At 43.5% G+C, this 20,531-nt stretch overlaps 1 protein-coding gene across 1 annotated transcript in view; it reads left to right on the top strand.

Annotated features, from left to right (window-relative positions):
• Myrfl (myelin regulatory factor like) overlaps positions 1–15,528 on the top strand; it is a 112,593-nt gene extending 97,065 nt beyond the window's left edge. The window contains exons 23-29 of the mRNA XM_036169411.1: positions 3,342–3,344; positions 6,908–6,967; positions 8,595–8,682; positions 11,194–11,268; positions 14,692–14,803; positions 15,097–15,171; positions 15,285–15,528. Coding sequence (XP_036025304.1) covers positions 3,342–3,344; positions 6,908–6,967; positions 8,595–8,682; positions 11,194–11,268; positions 14,692–14,803; positions 15,097–15,171; positions 15,285–15,371 — 500 coding nt within the window. The 3' untranslated portion in view covers positions 15,372–15,528. The remainder of the gene's footprint in view (positions 1–3,341; positions 3,345–6,907; positions 6,968–8,594; positions 8,683–11,193; positions 11,269–14,691; positions 14,804–15,096; positions 15,172–15,284) is intronic.
• Positions 15,529–20,531: the final 5,003 nt, after the last annotated feature.

The raw sequence follows: 20,531 nt of genomic DNA, 5'->3' as shown, positions 1-20,531 counted from the left end.
CTGAGCTCAAGTAATAATTTTTCTTTTAGGTCTAAGTTGATTGCCTAAGTATTTGTAAAGTGTCTTTCAGAAAAGTCATCCACCCCGCTCCTATTCAATTTCCCTGCTCTTTAATAAAAAGTTTGAGAAAGACAGATCAGGGAATAGAAAGTACTTCAGAATATTAATTCCTACTCCAAGGAGTCAACTGAATATGATGGATTAGGTTTTAACTCATGGGACCCAGGAAGGTTTAAGTAGACAGGAGAGTTTAAATATGAAAAAATGAAAGGCCCATCGGGAAACATTGATGGAATGGTACATATTGTAACAGGTCAGTGAGCCTTAAAAAAAAAAAAAATTGAAAATCAAAACAGCACCTGGCATCCTCCCTCATTTTGTTTTGGACGTAAGAACTTTTAGGAGAATGAATCCCCCAAAGAAAATGGTCCCCTGTGCTAATGGTCTCAGCCACGATGGGCTGGGGGCATTGACCTCTTGCTCCAGGCTTGCATCAGTCATGAGGCAGGAAAGGTATCCTGGATGCTGCACCAGAATTCAGCCTTCAGCACAGTTGTGCATGTAGTGTGGTACCCACTCTCCGCCACAGAAGGATGGATACCGGTCTACATCTCTCTGCTCTGGTTTTTAATTTAGTTGACTGGGAGGTCCCACCCACCAGTTCTGAAATACACCTTTAGCCTCCTAAGGAAAATCGCCTGCGTTACACATTAAGCCTATAGCGAAAGTTCTGGAAGGCGTTTATAGAAGGAGAGCTTCCCATTCGGTTCAGTAGGAGTTACGGTTTTCCAATAGCCCACTTTTCAGAGTAGAGGAGTCCTGCTTCATTGAGGTGACAAGTTAGGGGCATTGTGTAGGGAATTTAAAATATATTTTCTGCCTTTGGAAAAATCATTTTTATAATTTTAACCTCTAAGGTTATCTCTTCTCAGCCTCCCCTTTTTTTTTTTTTTTTACTTTGTTATTATTGTGTGAGAGTGTGTGGGTGTGTGTGGTGTGCCAGTGAAGACATACACATGTGTGGAGTGCATTAGAGGTCAGAGGTCACTTTAGAGTCAGCCCTCTCTTTTCTCCTTTTATGTGGGTTCTGGGGATTAAAAAAAGTTCTGGTCATCAGGCTTGTGCGGCAAACACCTTCACCCACTGAATAAAATGGATATTTTTAAAATAAAATGAAATAGATATGAAATAAAATAGATATTTTTTTAAAGTGAAGTTGAGCCCTGATCCTCAACCCTACTTTTGAAAAATATCAATTTTATTTTTAATTGTGTGTGTGCACATGCACACATGCGCACACCATAAATGCAAGTGTCCATGGCAGCCAGAAAAGGTTGCTGGATCCCTTGGAGCTGGAATTACAGGTGGTTGTGAGCTGCCTGATGTAGGTGATGTGATCTACACTTGGATCCTTTGCAACATCAGTACAAGCTCTTAACTGCTGAGCTCCAACTTCTCTTTTTATTACTTCTTAAAGAAATACTTTAGCAGGGCATGGGATCACATACCCAGAATCCCTACAGTTGGGAAGATCAAGAATTCTAGGCTGTGCTAACTTGTTTTAGATAGTAAAACCTTATCTCAACACACACACACACACCCACACACACACACACACACACACACACACACACACACACGAACAGTCTATCATAAGGTAACCAATCTTACTTATAGGTATTTATAGGGCTCGCTCTCTTCAAGGGCCTATAAACACAGTTCTGTGGAAGGAAGGGGACTCTGTTGTTATTCTCAGATTTAACAATGAGCTTCTCTCCCTGCTAGCTCAGTGAGGAAGTAGAACAAAAGTCAGGGGAAAAACAGACAACATGGAGAAGTTCTGGTTTCTGCTTCTCTGTAGGCCTCAATTGCCTTGGAAACCTGCAGCCTTCAGTGGAAGCAGTCTTAAGTGAAACTATTATTAGTCGACTGGCACCTAAGAATTATTGTTGGGGCAGCTCAAATCTAAGAAGTCTGGAAGCCCTTGGGAAAGCACATGTGTTTCTGTACAGAAGAAAATGAATATGCAATCCTCTAGAAACTTCTCTCAAGACCCATTAATGGAACACATCCTTTTGGGCTGCATGCTTAGAGCCTTGCATTGCCGGCACGCTATCCTCACTCCCGTTTACTGAAATCAGGGGGAAGAAACATAGACTCTCACGTCTGTCCTAAGCATCCTTCACATCCTGTCCTGGCAGTTTCACCTCTGAGTGAGGGAAGATATTTAAAGGTTAAACAGCTGACTTGTCTTTTTCATTTCCCCTTCTTCCCCTTCAACTCTTCTGCACACATTTGCAGAGTACCACAGAGAGCCTGCGTGGCCCATCCTTTTAACCACAAGCACAGACACTTTCAACACGGTCACAGTCGCATGCATCGCGTGTTAGCAAGCCCTTCCGTCTAGTGTGAGGAGTGCAGAAGAGCTTTCTAGAAGGACTGTGTCTAGTCACTGGGCCCAGTTGCCTCTGCTTCCTACCCTGACACTGAATGTAGAAACTCGAATGTAGACATAAATCAAAAAAATCAAAAACAAAAAGATCAACTCTCTGGAGTGGTTTGAAGATATTCTCCACAGTCTTGGGCATTTGAGTATTTTGTTCTCAGTTGGTGGTGCTGTTTGGGGAGGCTGAGGAGGTGTGGTCCTGTGGAAGGAGGCGTGTCCCTGGAGGTGGGCTTTGATAGCATAAAGGCTGCTTTGGAGTTCCTTCTCCGCATTGTGCCTTCAGTTTAAGATGTGGGCTCCCAGCTTGCTGTTCTAGCCACCATGCCTGTGAGCTGCCACTCTTCCCATGCAAGATGGTTGTCCCTCTGGATCCATAAGCCCAGATAAACCAACTCATCCTTCCATGAGTTGCCCTGGTCATAATGTGGGTTTTTCGTTTGTTGGTTGGTTTGTTTTATCACCATGAGAAAACACTAGAGAAAAACAACTTACACATTTTGACTCCTGGTCTTAGAGGATTGAGTCGATGGTGGAATGGCTGAATTATTCTGGACCTGCGATGGGCAGGTTACCATGGCAACAGGGGTATGATGAGGAGGTGAGGCTCACCTCTTAGCAGCCAGGAGATGGGAGAGAAGGAGAGTGGGCTTGCTCTAGAATGCTCTCTCCTGCTTCTGTGCCATCCCAGATCTCATCTGTTGAACGGTGCTGTCCACATTCAGGGTAGGGCTTTCCCTATAATCTGCTGCCCCACCTAGCAGCCATGTTTGAAATGACCCTACTAACACATCCAGAAGTGTACTGTACCAATCACCTAGGCCAGGGCTTCTTAAAATTTTCTACCCATGATCCTTTTTTTCCGTGTATGAGAAATTTCAAGTGACCTTAGGTATAGAAGGTATAAAATTGGCATAAAAGCCATGTGTGTGTGTTTAAAGAAATTCACTCTAAAACAATTCTTTGGCATTATATCATAAATTTATTTTAAAAAACATTGGGTGGCTCACTATCACCTGGAACTACAGTTCCAAGGAATCTGATGCCTGCCTCCTGCCTCTTTGGGTTCCTTCACATATAGAATAGTAATATATACCCTCAGGCACATATATATTAAAAATGTAACAAAGAAGACATTTTTAAAAATAATTAAATCTTGGTTGAATATTTGATACTGAAGGACCCAGAAAATCTCTATTATTTTTTGGAATTGATCAACGTTTTGATTTTATCATCACTGAAGCTAAGAATATCTCTGCATTAATACATAGTATGTAATTGCAGACCTGGGTTTGGGGGCATTTTAGAAATGGTTAGAAATGCTTTCCTAATCCCAAGCCAGGATTCATTTAATGGCTTTTTATGAAACTCAAGCCAGCAACCCAAATAACAATCTTTAAAATCAAACACTCTAACACAACCCACCCAAAAGGTATATTAAGTGGATACTTGCATGCTGAGAAATGAAGGTTGGGAACTATTGAAAGACTTTGCTTTCTTTTATCGAATTGTATGTTCCTGTAAGAGCAGAAAGCTTTGCAGTTGAGTGAAAAACGTGATAGGGCACTATAGTCTTGAATGTGCGATGACGTCATCAAGGCCATCTTAAGTTGGTGTTGGTAGTGTGTTGACAGAGTGCACATGGAGCATTCAGAAGTGAGCGTGAGTGGAGGGGCAGCATGATGGGCCTGTCTGAAACACCTGGAATTCAGTCAGCTTGTGTTTTTAAATTCATTTTTGATTGGCCTGCACTCATGGCTTGTCTTTTTGTTGTTGTTGTTGTTGTTGTTTTTTAACTATTGACAGATATTTCACAACTATCACATTCATTTATGTGACCCCTGGAAGGTCACAGCTTAAGAAACTTTGGCTGATTCATTTCTCAGTGAAACTGAGTTGACAACCAAGGTTAGCCATCACACCACCAGGTGACTGCTCTCGCCATCTACTTTTTCTGTTGTTTGGTTTTTGAGGTAGTGCTCCTCTGTGTAACAGCTCTAACTGTCCTGGAACTTGTTTTGTGGACCAGGCTGGCCTCAAACTCACAGAGATCCACCTGCCTCTGCTTCCCGAGTGCTGGGATTAAAGGTGTGGGTCACCAGCTCCAGGCTGCTCTCAAAGTGTACTTTCCAAAGATTCATCAGGGGCTGGAGAATGACATGGGTGTTAAGAGCACGTTTTGCACTTATTGAGGACCCGGGTTCAGTTCCCAGCATCCACACATGGCACACAGCCATCTGGAACTCCAGTCCCAGGGGATCCAATGCCTTCTTCTGACTTCTTCATTCATGGGGATGCACCTGGGGTTCATACAGACATGCAGGCCAAATCTCAACTATATACATAGTCTTTAAAAAAAAAAGCTTTTTAAATAATAAAAAATTAAAAGATTCATTTTGCATAGTCCTGACACTGAGCATTTGCCTCCTCAGTGCTTTAGGAATGCCATTTTGGACCGCAGGCAGAATGACGGCCCTGGCTCTGTCCCCACCCAGTGATCTGGCTCCTGTCTTCAGCTGGCTGAACCCTTTTCTTATAGTTCAGACTCACTTTTTTCCCCATGTGGATCTTGTTTCACATAATCCCAGGATGGCAAAATGGCGGTGTATGGAATCAAACAGTATGGGATGTAAGTCCTTCTCTGTTCCTTAACCTTTGTACTCAATGACTTCATCATCAAGTAGGGACAGCCATCCTTTTGGGCTGCCATTAGGTGCTCAGAACAACATCTCATAGAAAATGTCAATGAACAGTTGGTATAGTTACCATTAGTATCCTTCACTACAAATATATATCATGTGATTTCCACTAATATGGAAATATTCAAGTTATTAAATAACCAGGAAGGAACACCCAGTTTTATAACCCTGCTCATCTTTGGGTACCTCGAATGCTGCTTGTATGAAGGTTAATATTTCATCATTTTACTGTGGAGAGAGTTTGCTTCTATTTATTTTTCTTCATTTTTACTCCCTGTTAACATGACCTTTGAATCATATTCTCTAATTTGATGGGATCTCTTATGTAGGAGAGAGGCCATGGAAGCCGGCACGGTAGCAAACGCCAATGGGAACAAATGTACCCTTGACTCCATGCCCTAGTGATACCTGGATTGAATTCTGAAAGGATTATTCCCTAAACAATTGCATTGCCTTACTCTTCTCTGAGTTTCCAGGAGAGGTCAGAAATCAAATTCCAACATGCATGTGGTTGTTTTTTCCTTGTTCTTGGTTTCTGAATGTCAGTTTGTACTGATTTTTGTTTTCACCCAGAACCAGAGGAACTATGACACTCAGCAGCCACATAGGAGCCAGGCTTGGGCTGGGCACAGCTGCTGCCTTAAGGGCCTGTTGTCACTCAAAGTAGAAGTGGCGTCAGAACAGATGAGCAGGAAGACAGATGTCATCTCATTGAAAGGGGCACTTAGGACTGCCCAGCAGTGGAATGTCCTGTCTCTGGAACTGGGAGTCTCCTGATACTGGATGTATTCACATAGAGACCCACCCTCTAATGACTTATTCCATTGTTAAATTATCACACAAGCAATGCTGATAGCAATCCTAAGTCACGTGAGTCTAATGGCTTTGATTAACAACGTTATCGATCCAGAATCTAGATGAGAAATAAAATTATCATTTGTTTCTCACTAATCAGAGAAAACTGCTACCTTAATATGATTAAGACTATGCCGTAAGTTATAGAGAGGTGGAGAATAACAGAGGTTTCTTACTCTGAAATGGTCAAGAAGGAATAAAAACACATTTGAACTTAAGGGATAACACAGAGGTAATATGTGTTTGGGCACAGGGGCAGATGTGTATCACTGACTGATGTGTACATGCTATGAGGCTGTGAGGAGGCAGCTGTGAGCTCTGGGGCCTTCTGGGATGATAGAGAAGCCTGCTCAGGCTGCCATGATAGAATAACCCTGGCTGGGTGGTGTAAACAACAGACTTTTGTTTTTTGAAAGTTCTGGAGGCTAGAGGTCCAAGATCTTGGTGTCAACAAGTCTGGCTTCTCTGGAGGTCTTCCTTTTGACTACAGAAGGCTACCTTCTTGCTAGGTCCTCAAATGGTCTTGTCTTTGTGCATATGTATGTGCACAAAGACACCTCTGGTGTCTTCCTGAGTGTCTTCATCTCCTGCTGTGATAAGGACAAGCTCTCAAATTGGACTCAAACTTGTCCAGCTAACCCCCTCCTTAAAGGCCATATCTCCAAATGCATTGGCATTCTGAGGGATAAAGTGTTGGGGTTTCCACATATGATGGGGTGGGTGCAACTTACACATAATGATGGCTTCTTGGGTGAGGATGAGAAGAAACTAGATCCAGAAGAAATGGGATAGGTGCGGGTAAGTACGGGGGTGGGAGAGGGGAAGGGTGGACATGCGGTCACAGGTCAGTCAGCTGTTTATCATCCTGAGCAAGCCTTCATGACTGACAGATGTTTTTACTCTTCCAAAGACAAAAGAAAATCATTCCCGGCAAGAGATGCGCTTATCAGCCGTGACTGGGAGAGCGACTGTGAGTTGACATTTAAGTGTGACACCCTTTCTGCCCTCTGGAACTAGGCAGTGCCACAAGCTGTAAGAGCGTCACTAGAGTTAGAAACAGTGACAGCCACCCTACCTGCCACTCTCACCCACCACACACACCACACAGAGACACAACACGCCCACAACACACACTCACACACAGACACACACACACAGACACAACACACCCACAATACACACTCACACACACAGACACAGAGACATACCACACACACACACTCACAGAGACACCCCCCCCCCACACACACACAGACACATCACACACAGACACACTCACAGAGACACACCACACACACACACACACACAGACACATCACACACAGACACACTCACAGAGACACACCACACACACACACCACACTTACATATACAGACAAACACCACACACTCACACCGAGACACACCACACACACACCACACTCACAGAGACACACCACACACACACACCACACAGAGACACAATACACCCACAAAACACACACACACACTCACACAGAGACACACCACACAGACACAGACACACACACACACATGCATACACACACACCCCACACAGACACACACACCACACAGAGACACAACACACCCACAAAACACACACACACACTCACACAGAGACACACCACACATACACACCACACAGAGACACAATACACCCACAAAACACACACACACACTCACACAGAGACACACCACACAGACACAGACACACACACACACACATGCATACACACACACACCCCACACAGACACACACACCACACAGAGACACAACACACCCACAAAACACACACACACTCACACAGAGACACACCACACAGACACACACACACACACACACACACACACACACACACACACCACACAGAGACACACACACACACAAACACACACACACCACACAGACACACACACACACACCACACAGAGACACACCACACACACACAAACACACACCCACACACACCCTACACACCACACAGAGACACAACACACCCACAAAACACACACACACACAGACACACCACACACACACACACTCGCACAGACACACACACACACACACACACACACACACACACACACACACACACGCACACCACTGTGGGCACCTGTGTAGCCATGCTTTATAACCCATGTCAGCCTGAACATTAAGGAGGGATTCAGGATGGACACTGAAGCCAGATAAGCTGCGGTTGAGCTCCGTGATTTTAACATTGTCTTTGCAGGTCCCACCTTCCTTTTGTTCTGACTGTATCTTTAGTTCATTTTCCATTTCCCAAAGCAGATCACCTGTCACATCGCATCCCCTATCCACAGTAATTCCTGTTTAGCAGGACTTCTACAGTCCAGAAACGCTTATGGATGTGATGCTGGCTGTTTCTAGGAGATTTGCTATATCCACTCATCCCCCAAACAAAACCAAAAGTGTTATCCTGACTTTTTTCTCCTTTTCCCATTTGGATGTGGATGGGACATTGTTTAGGACTCTTAGCTTATATTCTGCAGTTTGAGAACTGAGCAGGAACATGATACTCCCCCCACCCCCCCATTACACAAGAGTTTATTTCCTTTTCTGTTTCTCTTTAATTCAGGGATTGATACAACCATTGCTTCTATTCAGATTATGGAAATACAGCAAATGATAGACCGTCGGTATTGCAGCAGAATGCTCCACTGCGGGTGGGTAAGCCTCCCAGGATGCCCTGGAGCTTTTGGAATTTATTCAATAGTATAGTTTTGAGACTGGAATGAAAACCAAAGCTTCATCTTGAAATCCATGTGTGTTTTACATAGTTCCTTAAGTAAAAGCACATTGGGTACATGGAAGATGAGGGAATCAGACATGGTGGATATTAGCAAATGTCAGTAAACCACAACCCTCCCCTGCCTCATCCCAGTCTCCACGTTCAATAGCTAGATCCAAAGCAAAATCCTGGGGAACAGGCTGACTCCTGGGGCCACACGCTAATGACCACAGTGGCTAGTTGATTTTTGAACACAAGATGGACAGGAGTGAGTGGACATTTGTATAACAACAAAGGATATCGTTATAATTGCGATGGAAATCTTGCTTAGCTTAGTATAGCTTTTTTTCTAGGAGGCAAACAATTGCTGAAATATTTCAGACGTTTTCTGCAATATCCGTCCCTGGTGTTCATCGTAACCCAGCCCCTACCCCCAAGCAGAGCAGTGATGGATCTAGACACATACAAAACAAGTGCAGCAAGGGCAAATGAAAAGGTAGACATTCAGAATGGATTTTATTTCTTAATTTGATGTGTACCTGTTGGGTGCCTAGAGGCGAGACTTTGCTTTGAGTTGAGTGGAGGGCATGAGTCCTATATGTTTTCAGCCTTAGTTCTTTTTCATCCCAATAGAACTCAGGCTGCAAGTTGAGGCCAGGCAGTGATGGCTCAAACCTTTAATCCCAGAACTCAGGAGGCAGAAACAGAAGAATCTCTTTGAGTTCAAGGCCAGCCTGGTCTACACAAGATTGATCCAGTATAGGAGAGAAACAGAGCCAGGCAGTGGTGGCACACACCTTTGATCCCAGTACTAAGGAAGTGGAGACAGGAAGTCATTGGCTGGGTGGAGACAGGAGCTGAGGGTCCTTTCAGGCTGAGGAGTTGGAGATGTAAGAACTAGTGGCTGGCTGCTCTGCTTCTCTGATCTTTCAGCATTTACCCTGATACCTGACTCCAGGTTTTTGTTTATTAACACCAATTAGGCTTCGTGCTACATGAGTGTCCTGAGTTGTAAAAATAACATATTTAAAAATTATTTATGATGCCCATGTTTATAATCGTATTGAAGTCTCACATTAGCTGTGAGAAGGTGGTGTTATTTAGTTCTGTTTTGTAGTTTTCTGTGAGCTGAACAAGTTCACATTAGATCACGCCTTTAGTGAGCATCCAAGACAGATGTTAGTTAAGATGATAGAATGGCCAGATGGTGATGAGTCAGATGACTCAGGTCCAAGTTCTAGATTCAAGCAAATGTTTGTTCTCATACATTCATTTCTCAGGTAAATGGGGGTGCTGAGAACCAGCAGATATTGGAAGGTCTACAATGGGAAAGGAGTTCCATGTATTTAAGCTTCTCAGTTGAGCTCTGAGCTCTGATCCCGAGGCAGACACACACTCTCTCTCTCTCTCTCTCTCTCTCTCTCTCTCTCTCTCTCTGTCTCTCTCTCTCTGTGTGTGTGTGTGTATGTGTGTGTGTGTGTGTGTGTGTGTGTACCAATAATGTTAAATTTTCAACTTTCTTGAAATATAATTGACAAGAAAAAAATGAAATATATCTGTGGCACACAATTGTGATGTGGTTTTTTTATATCTTGTTATACAGCTAATTCATTTATTTTTGGTTTTTAATGATATAATGTTAAGTACAAATTGTACATATCCAAGGTTCACAATGTCATATTTTGATATTCCTAAGTATTGTAAAATGCTGGCTTTTCCAGCTCCCTGTATCTTTTTTTCTTTCACATTTTGACAATTAGTTTACTGTTCTTTAAAGAGAATCTAAAATGGCTGGTCCTTTTCCCTCCTCATCTGATCTGGGTTGTTTTTCCATTCCATCCATGGGATGACCATAAGGAGTGCTTGATTAAATGCATGCATGCTGGTTGCTGGAGTATTTCATTGTAGTAGGCATCAGTAAAGCATCCCCTTCTCTCTACACATCCCTCATTTGGTAGGTGGACCTAGGGATAAGCAAGTCTACTTTGCAATTTCTCCCGTCACTGAGTGGTAATCAGGGCTATAATAATTATAGTTGACTCTGGTTCTAAATGTATACATTTCCTGCTAAAATTGTTTAAAAAGGGAGAATGGTTTATGCTGGTATCATCTCATGTTTCCTTTCCAGGGGGATTTTCAGTTTACCTTATTTGTCTTCTGAAATTTGTTTCTCTGTGACCAAAGTCATTTCCCGGGCATTTGATTTTGGGTTTTTGGTCTGGGACTTGACTTTCCATATTTTATATCAGGGCACAAACACGTTCATTCGAATGTTGGATGAGTTTGTCTCTGAAAACTACAGAAAAGGGACCAGATTAAACTCAACTTTCTGAATTTTTCCTGGGTTAGTTTGCAGTTTAAAGAGTATGTAGTAAATAGTAAAAAGCTCCTTGAAGCTTTTGGGGGGCACGTTTTGACTTGTGATTTTATTTTCTCCTAAAATCAGGTCTGGTCTTTATAATTATAATATTCCTGTTAATAAGAACACACCCACCAATGTCAAGTTCTCCCTGGAAATCAAGTAAGTATGTGGCTGTAAGCATTTCTTACCATTTCTCATTCACTGACCAGTAAGTCTGAATTAATGTCATAGTTTAATCGAGTTAGGAGGTAAAATACTGTCAGTCCGTGAAAATTAATAAAGGGTATAGAGGGTGCAGTCACCTAGGCTCCTTGGGAGAGTGGGAAGGACTGGAAGCCACACTCTTGCTTGTAGGAAGTTTGATATTCACAGGCCATAGGTGTCCCCTGATTGTCTCCTTTGAACTGGGGTAGGAACACCAATATTAACATGGCCCCTGGATGAAAGCTGAACGTTTTGGTGACCTCCAGTTGGGAATACAAATGTGGGTGGTATTCTTTCGCTTTGAGACAGAAAGAAAGAAAAAAAAAAGAGCCTGTGTTTTGAATCGGGCAGACCAGATTCAAATTCTGTCTGTTACTTCCTCATTTTGTGATCTTGGAAGAGACAGGTACTTGGAAGAGACTATCACCTCTCCACCTATAAAATGGATATGACATAATGCCATGGCATGTAGCATTGTTATGAGAACTGTTGTTAACAATGATGGCATTAGTAACTGTCACTCATGGAGCACAGACTATCTGTCAGCTAGTATTGGGACATACTGTCCTTACAATAACCCTTACAGGAGGAGTTTCTTCCTAGCGTATGCTTTACAGGTGGGGCACTAGGGAACATGGGTCAAATGTGGGCTCTGGAGCTGGAGAGAGAGATGACCTGGTAAAGTGCTTGCTATACAAACATAAGGACTAGTCCCCAGTACCCATGTGAAAAGCTGGGTTCAGTGGTGCTTGTAACTCAAGTACTGAGAAGCCAGGAGAACTCCCCTGGCCTGCCAGTCTAGCCTTGGGTGAGATATGGAATTCCCTGTCTCAAAAAATAAGGTGCAAAGCAATAGACAAAGACACCCAATATCAGTCTCTGGCCTCCACACATGCACATGCATGGATACATACCACAGACATAGACACTATGTTCTGAATTTATAGCCAGTGAATGGTAAAGCTAGGCTTCAAGGTGGGGGGGGGGCAGCTATTCTCCCACCAATCTTGTAAGAAGATGTGTGTTAAGACAATATTCCTTCCTGACCTGTAGTTAGGCACTCAATGGATAATAGCTTGTTTTATAGCTATGATTCCTCTAAAATCACAGCTATGAGTCATAATTTATTCATCCTATAGCTCAGATTTCTTTTTTTGTGGTGGTGTGGATCAAACCCAAGGCCTTGAGCATGTTAGGCAAAAGCTCTACCACTGGGCTACATGTCCAGTGCTTGGGTATTTTCAGACAAGGTAGCTCAGCCTGGCCTATCAATCACAGTCCTCCAGCTTCTACTTCTTGAGTGCAGGATTATTGGTGTGTACTACCACATCTGGCTTGTCATCTCGTACTTTAAGTAATTATAACTTTCAACCCACTTCTCCAACTTGTGCAGTGAGCTTCTGGAAGAAGAGAATCTTTTTTGGTCTCAAGTCTAGTCTCAGCCCTGTTCCCACATTTTCACTCTTCTCTGTCTTTTCCTTTCCTCTAATTTCTCTACTTCCCCCCACTTCCCCAGCTCTGCTGTTCCTCCTCCATCATTCTCTATGCCCCTTGTCTCATCTGGGCTTCCGTATTCCTTCATCATGGAGGTAGTGAACTCAGCCCAACTGCATGCTGGGAACCATAGTTTCACGACTTAGAATCCATCATCAGTCAAGGTCAAGTGGATGCTGGGTATACTAGTGCCACAGCCCCAGTGTGCTGCTCTCCAGTGCCCCTTGGGTAACACAGAATGGCATTTCCATTCTCATGCCTAGCTTTCATAGAAGGAAATAAGATTACAGATTAGAACCCCCGAAGGTCCATATCTCCTTGAACCACTAGATCAAGACTTTGGGTTTATGAACCAGTTTTCAAATATCAGTGATTTAAAAAAAAAAAAACAGATATAATAGTCCCCATGTATCTATAACTTCACTTACCCATAATCAAAAATATTGAGTGGAAATTCCCAGAACAATTCTTATGTTTTGAACAATATATTATTATAATCATTCCCATCTTATTTTCAGTATTGTTAATCTCTTGCTATCCTTAATTAAAAAATGATTCTCTCTTGGGCTGGAGAGATGGCTCAGAGGTTAAGAGCACCGTCTGCTCTTCCAGAGGTCCCGAGTTCAATTCCCAGCAACCACATGGTGGCTCACAACCACCTGTAATGAGATCTGGCGCCCTCTTCTGCATACATAATAAATAAATAAATCCTTAAAAAAATGATTCTCTCTCATAGGAACGTATGTATCTGAGAGCAGATAGTAAACACTGGGGTTCGGTGCCGTCTGTAGTTCCAAGCAGCCACTGGGTGTCTCTGAAAAGATGCCCTAAGCACAAGGAGCTACTCACCTTAGAATGTGGGGTTCTCTGAGCTGTGCAAAAACGAATCTCATCCTCTTAGGGAAGAGACACTTTTCTTATAGGTCTTCTGTCTCCTAACTTTAAAAGTGGTGATTTCTTTCTTTGACCATTTCAAGCATGTATCTAATGCATTCCGTCACCCTCTACCCCAACCGCTGCCTAGCTCCATCCCACCCCTGCCAATCTCTCCTCCCTTCCAAATCACTGCTAATGTTTGCTTGCCATGCCGTTTCCAAGACTGTCTACCCAAACCAGGACTTCGCAGCTCTAATGTCTTAGGGGCTTCTGGTAACTGTAAATCCAACTGCCTGTGAAAAGAGAAGAGTTGTATCCAAAAGCAATGGCCGGTGAAGCTAAGAGGTTTTGATGTAGGGATTAGAGCCGTGATTCTAGACTTTGAACCCTATGGCAAGTTAGACATCTGAGGACCAGCTTCCTTCTATAGCAGTGGGATGAGAGGGAGCCTCTTGGCATCATTGAGGATTATGTAACGCGATGTCTGTTGTAGACTGTGCCCATCAGTTCTACGTCAACTTGACACAGTTATAGTTATCTGAGAGGAGGGAATCTCAAGTGAGAGAATGCCTCCATAAAATCGGGCATTTTTTTTTCAGTGATTGATGGGGGAGGGCCCAGCCCATGTGGGTGGAGCCACTCCTGGACTGGTGGTCTGGGTTCTATAAGAAAGCAAGCTGAGCAAGCCATGGGGAGCAAGCCAGTAAGCAGCTCCCCTCCATGGCCTCTGCATCAGCTCCTGCCTCCAGGTTCCTGCCCTGCTTGAGTTCCTGTCCTGATTCCTTCAACGATAAACAATATAGTGGGAGCGTAAACAAAATAAATTGCTTTTGGTCATGGTGTTCATCACGGCAATAGTCCCCCTAAGACATGGTCTCAGGGAGGCTTTATAAGTTCATCCCTAATCCTCACCAGTCATCTTATCAAAATGTAGCCTAGTAGACTCTAACTACGGACTACTTTTGTAGTAGAATCTGCTAACTGCTTTTGTCCTCTTATCTCTTGAAGCACAACTGAGCCACTGATTGTCTTCCAGTGCAAATTCACCCTTGGGAACATATGTTTCCACAGTCAAAGAGAAAGAACCCAGAGCCACAGAGAAGCCGCCCAGATGACGCAGGTAATGTTTCCCGGCTCTTTAACCTTAGGTCCTGGTTCCAGGAGAAGTCATTTAGGATTGTGGGCCTCTGCTCCCTACTGAGGGAGGCATGCCTGGAACCCAGTGCCAGCACTTCTTGTTAGCTGACCTTGGTCACCCTGCTTGGCTCGGCATTGTCCTTGCTTCCTTGAGAGACTGTAGACTGTTCTAGCAACATATGTCCAAGACTGCTGTCATAGAACGCCCTAGCCTGCCCTCCTTCCAGCAGAGTGCAACATGTGGTGTGAGATGGGTGTCTCTCCTTCGTCACTTAGGGGTATCAGCACATTTGGAGCCTCCCTGTGGCCCCGTTCTCCGACAGCGCCTACCATTTTCGAGTCGCGGCACCAGTAAGCATTACTGTTTCTTCTTTTCCTTTTCAGCAGAAACTAAACAATAAGTAAAAGAAACACCAGAGATAGTTAACTTTTACATTCATCTTTCTCTCTTCCTGTTCCCATAGGATTTAGCGGACTGTTCAACGGACCCTTTCTTTGCTGGGATTTTCTTCACAGATTACTTCTTTTATTTCTATCGACGTTGTCACTAATTTATTCAAGTGTGCGGACTTTACTAAAGAGAAGCACAGTTAACAGAAACTGGCATTTCCTCTCACAACTTCTTTGACCTTTCTGTAAAGCACTCATAAATTTTTGCTGAAGGAATTCTTCAGGTTTGGCTTCCAGTGGTTTTCAGACTTGACGAGAATAAAGCGTTTGCCAGAGCTTGAGAGAGCATGGAGTTTGATTTTTGCCTTGACTATGAAGGAAACATTTCTTTGTGGGGGGTCTGAAACCTCAGCTTCATTTACATAAGAAGGTGTGAGGTCAAGATAAGCCTGTCTAGTTTTATTCTTGTTTGTTGCATTTCTAGGCTTTGGAGAAAAAAAAAAAAAAAAAAGCCAGGTTAAGCTGGGTCCACTAAATATGGAGAACTTGTGATGTGGTGGGGGAAGGGTGGGGCTAGGGGAGAGGGTGAGCACTGCATGATGCTGAACTTGAATTTAGACGAACTATTGTGTGCATGCAAGTGTGTGTGTACATCTATACACATATACACATGTGTAAACATTAGATATAAATCTGGCTTGATAATGAGATAGTTTTGCCATACTTAATGAATACTGGGTTTTCTGGGTGAAGAAGACAGAAGCCCCTATTTTTAGAGCTTATTGAAAGTAACCAAACTAGCTAATTCTTCATCTCCTTGTTCTCCCTTGTGGTGCATCCCTGTGGATGGCAAGCCTGGTTCCCTCAGTGCCTCTGTTTGCCCACTGTCCCCAGGACGCCATCCATGGTGGACAGCATGGTCTTGGGAACAGTGAGACTGACTAATATCTACTATGTGGCCAGCTTTTAGAATACTGAGCGCCAAGCCACACATGTCACAGTTCCACGGTACAGAACTGCTGAATGTCTGGTTTCCCCTTTGAGCCACTCCAGTCTGTGGGTCAGTGAGGATGAGGCTGTTTGATTTTTTTTTTAATCTTCACAGTGGTTACCAGTAGTGATAATACCTCTACTTTGAGACACTCTGGAAGCATGTACCATATGGTTAGAAATGAATGCTGTGACCTTGACAATCTATCGAAGACTAGTACTTGTTCTCACAGAGGCATTTTGAACTAATGCACAAGGAGTTTAAAGTGCTGATTAGTTAGGAGCCGAGACTGCTACCCACTGGCTCACCTGAGAGTTCAAATCCTGTCTTTATCCATGTTTCCTTAGGCGTGATCTTTAACTTCCCGAAGTCATTTGTAGGGCAGGAGCATCTGGCTGTAAGAAAGCTAATTAAGATGAAGCAGAGAGAGCGCAGATAGGTCCTAAGTAAATATGGGCTATGATTGAAATACTTCAACACAGCAGACAGATTCCAGTGGGATTATCCAGGCACAGAGTGTCTAAACTCACAGATAACGGCCTTTTCATCAACCAAAACCCAAACTGCACACAGAACATATACGTCGGACTTTTCTTTTCTGCATTTTGGAAATAGTCCTTCCTTGACTAACTGCATAGCCTTTGTACAACATGGGAGAAAGTAGCTAATTCCTGGGAGCAGCAATTCAAGACTCCCCCACCCCCACCCCAGTTTCTTATATTCAAATTCAAAGCTGCTTCTCCTGGGCTGTGACGTCAGCCTGCCCGGACAGGACTTGGTGACCCACTCCATGCCTCAGGAGTCTCACTCAGGTGGTGGCTGTGGGACACACTTTGACTTCCTTCACAAAGGGGTGTTTGTCCCGCCATAGGCCCCACACTTGACTCAGACCTTTGTATCACAGACACCCGGGGTGTTCCACATTTCTTCTGTAGCTGTCATGCTGACCCAAAGACAACCGTTTCTATAAAGAGAGTGCTGTTTCACATGAACTTCCAGTAGAAATTTGAAGCATCCCCCGCCCCCCCCCCCCACCTCAACAAACCTACAGGAGATTGCTCTAAGTCTTCAGAGAGGATTTAAACTCGGTGCAGGCTCACAGTGACCTCTGGCACACGTTGACATCAGCTATTGGGAAAGCTGCCGGGAGATTCTGTATTTGAAGTAATTTTCCAGCTGAGAGATGCTCACTGTGGACCAGACTGCCTCCAGCCCATCATCTCTTCCTCATGCCACAGAATGATTGGCTTTCCACTTGAACATTCCCAGCCTCTAGTACTTAAAACCCCTTTAACTACCTCCCTCTTCAAAACTCATTACCCTGTGATCCTGGGGAAAACATCACATGATCCCTGGGAAAAAAAAGTGGTCCTAAATACCTACGTAGTACATCTCTAAAGTGTCCTGCCCCCCAAAACAAGGAAGTTGGAGAAACTCAGAGGCTAAGAGACCCTTAGGGGTTGTGGTGACTAAAAGCAATATGGCATCTTGTATGGACTCCCTGAATGAAAAAGGGTATTAGTTACGAAGAAAATATGAATAAAGTATTAAGGAAACTCTGGGTTTTAGCTAGTAATGATATGTCAAAATTCACTTAAATGTGAAAAGAATGCATTAGTACTATAATGTGTGAGTCTCAGGAGAGGGCTGTGGAGGTGGCTGAGTGGCTAAGAGTGAAGCAGGAGGACCTGCGTTTGAATTTTCAGCATCCATGTAAAAAGCCAGGCATGGCTGTGTGCCCCTGTAACTCCGCTGTTGGATGGATGGAGACAGGCAGATCCTCCGAACTTGCTGGCTGGCCAGCCTAGCCAAAATGATGACCTCCCAGTTCTGTGAGAAACCCTGTCTCAAGGCTATAAGACAGATAGCAGTAGAGGGAGAGCACTGGTACAACGATGCCCACCCCCTTTACACACAGCGAACACAAGCATGTGTCACACACACACACACACACACACACACACACACACACACACAGGAGAAACTGGGCATGGGGTATATAGGAACTCTCTATATTATTTCTGTGATTTCCTGCAGGTGTAATGCTGTTGTAAAATAATAAGTTAATTTTAGAAGCATTCAGAAAAAAAAAAATTACCTAATAGCAGAGCAGCAGTACCACATACTACCTAAACACCACTGCTGATCTGCTGATACCAAGTGGAAAAATAAGCACCGTTTTAAATCTCAGGTTCTCAAGGAATCTTAGGTCCCTGCTTTGCCTGTCTTTTAAGGCCAGATTTTGTGTATCAACTTAATTAACTCCCAAATATAGAGTATCGTAAAATAACCACACAATATAAATGTGTACAACTCTACTAATTTTTGTGATCTCTAATAAAGGTACTTAAGACTTTGAAAGCTCTAGCTGAGTTTTCAAAAGAATAGAACCACAACAATTCACTTGTCACAACTGGGATGTAGACGGCCAATCCTCTAACAAAAAAAAAAGTGGAGTGAAAAATCTTAAAAGGGGTAGGTTTCTCTTGGTGAATTTCCATTCTTTTTTTTTCCTATAAGATTTTTTTTAAAAAAACGATTCATTTATTTTTATTTTTATGTGTGCCTGTGTGTGGTTGTGTGAATTTATGTGCCCCATGTGTGCGCAGAATCCCACAGAGCAGAGGAGGGCATCAGATCCCCTGAAACTGGAGTTACAACTGGAGTTGTGAGCTGGCATGTGGGTGTTGGGATTGAGCACAGGTCCTTTGGAAGGCCAGCCAGTGCTCTTAACCTCTGAGCCATTCAGCCATCCTGGCTCTAAAAATTAATTAATTAATGTGTGTGTGTGTGTGTGTGTGTGTGTGTGTGTGTGTAAGATAGTCCCACTCTATAGTCCAGGCTAGCCTCAAACTTTTGGTGGTCTTTCTGTCTCAGGCGCCCAAGTTCTGGTAATGGAGGCTCAAGCCATTATGCCCTGCTCCCATACAGCTTTTGGATTTCATCTTTAGGGATAGACTCTCAATAGTACATTAAGTCACGAAGCCAGCGAACTTCGTAAGAAAGACAAAACAAGTGATTCTGTTAGCACTTCCAAGTCCACTTACGTACCTTGTGACTTGAAAGAGAGGGGAGCCCTTCCTGTCTCCCGTCTATGGGCACCAGGAACGAGCCAGGCTTTCTGCTGCTAACTGCCATCCCTATCCACTCCATTACTTCATTTACCCTTACCTTACAGAGTTTCTTCTTTCTCCACAACTCTTTAGAATTTACGGGAGACCACCAACTCAGCTATCGACCCACCAAATAAACCACTAACACGCTAATGGCTTAAGTAACGGACATTTCTTTGGGACCCATAAACTGATTAGAGGCCATTTAGTCATAATCCAGGCTGGGGGTAGGTGGTGTGGAGGGACAGAGAAGGGTTGACTCCCCTGTCACCAGCCACTAAAATCCATCTATCTTTATTGCACCAGAGCTTAACGGATCACTTAGGAATGCTAAATATCAGACTCACTCAGAGGAACACTCCTGTAAAATCTTCACTTGGCAAGGCTAACAGTCTTCAAGGGCGTGTGTCATTGATTTTTTTGTGTCTGGTTCTAAACAGCCAATTGAGCCCTGAAGCAGCACCCAAGGATTTAGGTCTAGTGCATTTTTGATGAGAGGTTGTTTAAAGCCAATGGAGACGTGACTTCAGAGACTTCCAGTTTACCAACAGTGGTGCTTACCCACATCCATTTCTTCTTGGCTGGCTTCCATGAACGGAAAAGTGTCTGTCTTATGACATACAATGGGAGGAAGAGATGGCTGCCAAGGATCACAGTCCCAATCCTTCAATTTCTTTATGGGCCTACATAAATATAAGATGAGGTCATATTTTAGAAAGATTCTTGATAACATTCCTTGACCAGAGTTGACCTCTCAAGCCTGCTGTCAGTGACACCAGACTGACTTTCTGTTTAAATGCAAAATAACCAGGAGGCCACCAAAGCTCAGAATCAGGTGGCTTGGTGCTAGCCATGGCTCAACAAAATGTCACTGGTGTCATCTTGGATAATCCACTAGCCTTCCGTGCATTGCACTTGCTCTTTGCAAAATCGGATGGATAATAGTCATCTCTACCACTTAAGGGTTTTTGTGAACGTGAGATAAAACAGATATTTATACAGAACTTCACCATAGAGAGGAAAGACTGTGTGGGTGCAAGAATCGTTAAGTTTGGTCTCTGGCAAGACGCTAATTTGAAGGAGTAAATTAGACATGGCATTCGCCCCTTTATGAGATTTGGTTTGTTATGCTAAGGGAAAGTTACTTACGTGTTATGAACTGTCTTTTTCAGCTTGGAGAACATGCTTCCTAGAACCTAATCATGTTCAACAAACAT

The sequence above is a fragment of the Onychomys torridus genome, chromosome 20 (genome assembly GCF_903995425.1).
Source record: "Onychomys torridus chromosome 20, mOncTor1.1, whole genome shotgun sequence".
NCBI classification, from domain to species: domain Eukaryota; kingdom Metazoa; phylum Chordata; class Mammalia; order Rodentia; family Cricetidae; genus Onychomys; species Onychomys torridus.
This window is presented reverse-complemented; position numbering and strand designations above follow the sequence as displayed.